General features: G+C 43.2%; 2 protein-coding genes across 2 annotated transcripts in view; one reads left to right on the top strand and one right to left on the bottom strand.

Annotated features, from left to right (window-relative positions):
- The window catches only part of zdhhc17 (zinc finger DHHC-type palmitoyltransferase 17), a 58,824-nt gene extending 54,290 nt beyond the window's left edge, over positions 1-4,534 (top strand). The window contains exons 14-17 of the mRNA XM_037695944.1: positions 2,510-2,593; positions 2,669-2,826; positions 2,989-3,083; positions 3,951-4,534. Of these exons, the coding sequence (XP_037551872.1) occupies positions 2,510-2,593; positions 2,669-2,826; positions 2,989-3,083; positions 3,951-4,089 (476 nt within the window). The 3' untranslated portion in view covers positions 4,090-4,534. The remainder of the gene's footprint in view (positions 1-2,509; positions 2,594-2,668; positions 2,827-2,988; positions 3,084-3,950) is intronic.
- LOC119428279 (cysteine and glycine-rich protein 2) overlaps positions 1-6,580 on the bottom strand; it is a gene marked incomplete at its 3' end in the record, with an annotated part of 103,718 nt that overhangs the window by 60,480 nt on the left and 36,658 nt on the right.

The raw sequence follows: 6,580 nt of genomic DNA on the forward strand, positions 1-6,580 counted from the left end.
CATGTGGACCAGAACACCTGTGGACATGTGGACCAGAACACCTGTGGGCATGTGGACCAGAACACCTGAGGGCATGTGGGCCAGAACACCTGAGGGCATGTGGGCCAGATCACCTGAGGGCATGTGGGCCAGATCACCTGAGGGCATGTGGGCCATATCACCTGTGGACAGGTGGGCCAGATCACCAGAGGGCATGTGGACCAAATCACACATGGACATGTGGACCAGATCATTTGTGGACATGTGGACCAGATCACTTGTGGACATGTAGACCAGATCATTTGTGGACATGTGGACCAGATCACATGTGGACCAGATCACATGTCCACAGGTTTCATAGAGACATACCAGTAGATTATCTCTAAACTTTGTTAAAAAAAGTAAATACAGTTAAAGGTTCCATTTTTTTGTCAAGGTCAGTTTTATTAGTTTGTTTTTAACTATATTTAATTTGAACCTAAACTTTAAACATCTTCATCTCCACGTTTAATGAAACCAATAGATCTCAGCAGCCTGCAGTCCTTCGGCTCATATGTGCCCCTAATAAGCCCCAACTCTGCTCAGCCCTGCACACCTCTACTCAGCCTGGCTCAGCTCAGCCTGGATTTGCACCTGCACTTTAGGACTGATTCTGGAGGCGTGTCCAGAATCCAAGTCCTGCTAATGAGAGTTCTGCTACAAGTTACTCAAAGCAGTCTGCTCCTCAGATAAATATTAAATTATTATATTTATATATGAATGTTTCTTTTCAGTGCCTGACACAACTTCTGTTGTGACCTGGCGCTGTATAAATAAACTGAACTGAATTAAATCTGATGAACCAGATTCTACAAAAACATTTATATTAAAATCTAAAAAAGTTAAGTCTGGACGTTCAAAAAACAAACTAAAACAAAAAAGTAGAAACGTTTCTTCTTTCATCCGAAAGACTTCTTCAGTCTGAGGTGCTGTATTCAGCTCATAGCTGTTTATATAAGACTTTTAGCTTTGATTTAAAGTTCAGCTTTGATTTAAAGTTCAGCTTTGATTTAAAGTTCAGCTTTGATTTAAAGTTTAGCTTTGATTTAAAGTTTAGCTTTGATTTAAAGTTTAGCTTTGATTTAAAGTTTAGCTTTGATTTAAAGTTTAGCTTTGATTTAAAAGTTTAGCTTTGATTTAAAGTTCAGTTTTAATTTAAAGTGTAATTCTTGTTTTGTGATTTATACATCTGTGGGTTAGAATAAAGTTGAACCAAAGGCTGTGTCTCTTCTTTAAACATGTTTGAGGGAAATATTACTGAGATCCAGTCATTTTGTGTCTTTTTATGATTTTTCTGTTGAATTAACTTTAATTAACAGATTATTTAATAAAATCAAAAGGAAAACAGGATTTCACGATAAAGCCGGCACCGTTTATTTATTTTTAATCTTCACTGATTAAGAAAACTTATTTTATACATGAAATGTTTAAAAAAAAAAAAAAGTTTCCACCCCCCGTCCTGGTCCTCGCGCCTGCCAGGGCTCGAATCTGGCCTTTGTGAGCAGGCGAGGCCGGGGCTCGGGGTTCGGCCTCGCGGGCTTCAACATCTCTGCAGCTCGTATGATCCTCCGAGGTGACACCACTCGCTCGAATTTTATAGTTGATCACCAAACACAAACACCTGGACTCAGAATTAAACACGTTGTTGTCATTATTGTTTTTAAAATCTTAAAAATGGATCCAGCCGCTGCTCCGCATCCAGAGAAATTGCAAATGGCGGCTCAGTGAAAAGTTTCTGAGATCCAGTGACTCCTCCCCCTGACCAATCAGAGTCCTGCATTCACGCTTCAGTCCAGACTCAGCTCAGCTGAGCTCGCTCGGTCCCACCAGAGAAGCAGGGACGAAAAGAGGTCCTGAATCAGCCTCAAATCAGCTAAAACTACGAGCTAAAGTTCTGGTGCAAAAGGGTTCTTTCTGTGGGGGGGGGCCCAGAGTTGGGGCTCATTAGGGGCGGTGCAAGAGGGGCAACAGACTCCTGGTTGAGGCTGCACCAGAATCTCAGTAGTTTATTTACAGGACAACTTTTATGTGGTTTTAATTTCTGCCTCCTCCAGGTATGTGAGCTGTACCATACCATGTGATGGAAAAGTACCACGTGTAAATTAGATTCCACAAACTCCATAAACTGACAAGTTGTTTGAAGAAACATTTGGCCCAAACTCTTCCTCAGAGCTAATGACGCATAAAGAAAATAATTCTAAAAGTGTTTCTGCTCGATACTGATTTATGAAACCATCTGTCTATTTTAAATACATCCTCACAAGTTAGTTTAATAAAAACGCATCAATAAAAAGTCTTTATAGACACTTGGTTTAATAAGTGTGCCCATCTGTCCACCACCGTTTCATTAATGCCCCTGTAGTGGCAGATGAAGACATTATGTGGGCGGGGCTTTAGTTTCAGTTTGATTTAAATGTGTTAAATTTGTCATTTGGTAGAATAAAAACTAATATGAAAGCAACATAACAAGATGTTTGTTTGTCCTGAACAGGAAGTGGGAATCACCGATACTTCATGGGCTATCTGTTCTTCCTGCTCTGCATGATCTGTTGGATGATCTACGGCTGCATCTCCTGTAAGAACAACACGCCATCCTTTTTCTTTCTCTTTGAGTCGTCCTCTAACTCATCTGTTTAAATTCCCGTCCCAGACTGGAGGGTGCACTGTGCCACCAGTTACTCCAAGGATGGGTTTTGGCTCTACCTGACCCAGATCGCCTCCTGTTCGCCCTGGATCTTCTGGATGTTCGTCAACAGCATCTTCCACTTCATGTGGGTGGCCGTGCTGATCATGTGTCAGCTCTATCAGGTACAGCTTCACTTGAAAACAACAAGTGTTTTAGTGTTTTACACATCTGGATGTCTTAAAGTCTACGGAGGCAGCAATCACATCATTCTTTGTACAAGAACGTAAAACTTGTTTTCCTTTTTCCAAGGGTTTACAGACTTTGTTTATCGGTGTGTTTTGTAGATCGCTGCACTTGGAATCACCACTAATGAGAGGATGAATGCTCGAAGATACAAGCACTTTAAAGTCACGGCCACGTCCATCGAGAGCCCATTCAAGTAAGTCCCTTCCTGCTGTCCCATTTACCGTATTTTTTGCCCTATAAGTCATGATCTTTTACATAATTTGCATACCCTGTGACTTATATGCCGAAGTGACAGATTTTTTTTTTTTCCACATTTAAAAACCAATTTTTGGCTGAGATATGACCGTTTTCATTCATTCTGGCTGAAAATATTGAACAATACCATTTTCAGCCACTAGATGGCACTCGAGTAGTATGGCATGCCGTTGTGTCATGTAATAGGTAAAAGTGACTGTTAATGACACAATCAGCTTGCCATAGACTGCCACCTTCATCCAGCTCGCCTGCAACAACCGTCAAATCAGCTTCATTTTGCTGCACCGCCCCGGAGAAATGCAGCTGATTTGACCATTGAAGTGATTTTATTAAGGAAAAGTTCACCTGAGTCACACCTTTACTATAATTTCTAGCAAACAAAGAATTGTTTTTAAGGGTTAATCTTGTTAAAATCCTCCCGTGCACGCTCCTGCGGCTGCCTTTTGGCAGCCAATCAGATTTGGCACAACACCGGCCCACGTTTCTGGGTGGTCAGTGGTGACGCGTAACAGATGCAACGTGTACGGCAGAAAATACGGTAAACCAGAATCACCATAACCTCTGGGCTAAAGTTGTGTTGTTTTAAATCTGTGGTTCTCACACTGTTCATGGAAGAGAAGAACCCCCAACAACGTGTGTGTATTTCACTTCCAGCACAGCTCTCTGCCTCTGCTCGGCCTACACGTCCTCTGCCACGGTGTCCACCAAGGCTCAGGCTGCAGTCACCCCGAGCAGAGCCGAGTCCAGCCCATGTAAAAATGCCAATAGGAGAGTCATAATTATTTTTTTTGTTGTTCTCTCGTAGCCACGGTTGCATCAGGAACCTGATCGATTTCTTCGAGATCCGCTGCTGCGGCCTGATCCGGCCCGTGACGGTGGACTGGACCACGCAGTACACAATAGAGTACGACCAGACGTCCGGCTCCGGCTACCAGCTCGTGTAAAGAAGGAACAGGAGGATGAAGAGGAAGCAAAGGAGGGAGGGGGGCGGAGTTTAGGAGTGGATGGATCATAAAAAAAAGTTTGAAGTGGTCCCCCACCCCCTGGGCGTTCATATCTGGGCCGTGCTGTTCTCTGGAGCGCTTTTATTTCTTTTAGTTTGTGTTCGCAGCTCATCTCTACTATCGATCAAAAGACTTTGGGCCAAGAAGCATGCAGTCACAGGGCACCCCCTTCCCTTTTTGTCCCTCCCCAGCACCCTTACCTACCATTAGTGTCCACCTCTCCCCTCCTGGGCCTGTTGGACGGTGTGTTGCTGCCAAACTCAAACGGAGGGAACAAGAGGTCTTTGTTTTTATTTCTTTTTCAAAATGAAATCTTGAGACTTAAAGCTGCACAGCAGCATCGAGGAGACGGTGTCAACACCCCCCCCCCCCCCCCACACACACACACACACACACTTCATATCTTATTTATGGCGTCCCTGTGGACGTGCCCTGTCCATACGTGTTCAACGCTGTCGATCAGGAACTGTTTCTGCGTTGATGAATCATGTCGGGACGTTGAAGCTTTTTAGGTTCATAGCAGCAGGAGACGTCTCGTGAAGCTCAGAGGATTAGCCGACGCTGAACTCATCACATAAAAGTGTTTTAGATTCCAGGTGGAACTGCCAGAGGACCCCCCCCCCCCCCCCCGGTGGGGTTCCTTCAGCACGTTCAGCGCTTGATATCCTGCAGACAATGTGATATATTTATTTTAAAGCTATTTATAGAGAAAGTATGTTCCTAGCGCAATCATTTTAACGTTTCACACGGTTTTAGCGGAGTAGGTTTTATAAGGTGGAGAAGTTGTAGAACTGGTACAGCGAGTGTATTTATTAAGAGAAATACGGACAGACGAGTTTACGAGGAAACTTCATTCCCCGCGTTTCTCTCCGGCTGTAAAGTCGTGTTTGTTTGGTGTTTTGTCTCGAACGTTGCACTGATCGTTTTTCTTTTCGTTGTTTTTTGTATTTTCATTTCTTGTGTGGTGATTTTGAACAGGAGGCCTCACGCCAGCACTTCCATTGTTTTGCAGAAAGGAAACAAAAAGGGGGCGGGGCTCTTCAGACGACTCCCGCGTTCTCTGCACCGAGATGTAAAGAATGTGTATTTGTACATAAAACAGTCTGTTTTCTCCTCTTCGTCAGTGTTAGTTGAAGGTGCTCCTGAACTTTAATTTTTTTTATTTTGTAGTTGGGCGGGGGGCGGGGTTCCTTCAACTACAAAGGAGACTATAATCCATGTTGTATGACTGTAGCTTTTAGTGGCGTCCCACACTGCTGTTTATACGCATATTACCCCCCCTCCCCACAAAATACCTGAAATCTCCAGATAAACTCCACTGCATGTACGATACTTGGGACCGCTGGGCTCTCGGCGCCCTCATTGACGCCATCTTGGTCACCATGGTGACAGCCTGGCAAGCCACGTGTCTGTATATAGTGAATGTTAAATATATTTGCAAGTACTTTTCTGCATTACGTCCATTTTTTTTTTCTTGACCCAATCCCTTTCACATCCAGTGTGTTAGTGAAAGTCCTTCAGGGTGCCAGATCCTTATGTACAAGTGTGTAAATATATCTGAATGTTTCATGCTTGTGGACTCAAGTCAAGTTTTTTTGTTTTTTAATTTTCATATTGCTGGGTTTGTTATACCACTGGATGTACAAATTGTAAAGCAAAGATACAGCGAAACTTAAGGCAGACGCCAATTTGTTTTTTTTCTAAAAGTGGAAATGTGATCATGCGATAGTTTTAATGGTAGGAGGGGGAAGGCCTCTGAAGTGTTTGCATCATCAAAAGGAGACGGTTCTGTCATCGTTCCATGTTTCAAAGCTTCGTCAAACTAAACTTGGACGTCACCGCTGGCCTACAAACTCACAGCAGCCGGGTTTCCACGGCGGGTTCGGCCCGCTCAAAAGAAAAATCATGTGTTTCAGTGCCAGCGTCAAAATATTGCCAGAAAAGTATTTAAGACTAAACTGAAGGAAGTGGACCTTAAGTTCTTTAACTCGCCACCAAGTAAAGACCATTGCTCTTGTCTGTTAGCAAAATGGAAATTTTATTGAAACGCTGAACATAATCATTGGATGCAAGTGGTAACATTTTGTAGTCAACGTGATTGAAGATGGCCGCCACCGCCACTGACCATGCAAAACATGAAAGTTGCTGTAGCCCAGTCAACTTGATTGCCCAAAGCTTTGGTGTACAAGATCCTTTTTTTACCATTTTGAATTTTTGTGTTGTAGTGATGCTTCTTGGCAGTAAATCTTATACGGTTGAGAAGTTTATTTCCTTGAAATGGTGCCACGTTTGTTAGAAAAATATATTTGTGGGTCGCGCAGCAGAGTTGAGTATAATCAAGAAAAACTTGCCAATTTTTTTCTACCGACTCCTGTGTTGGTGTCTCGTTGGGTTGAGTGACTGAAGTCTGAGAAAACTAGACGTACTGGCA

The sequence above is a fragment of the Nematolebias whitei genome, chromosome 22 (genome assembly GCF_014905685.2).
Source record: "Nematolebias whitei isolate Nwh7 chromosome 22, NemWhi1, whole genome shotgun sequence".
Taxonomy (NCBI): domain Eukaryota; kingdom Metazoa; phylum Chordata; class Actinopteri; order Cyprinodontiformes; family Rivulidae; genus Nematolebias; species Nematolebias whitei.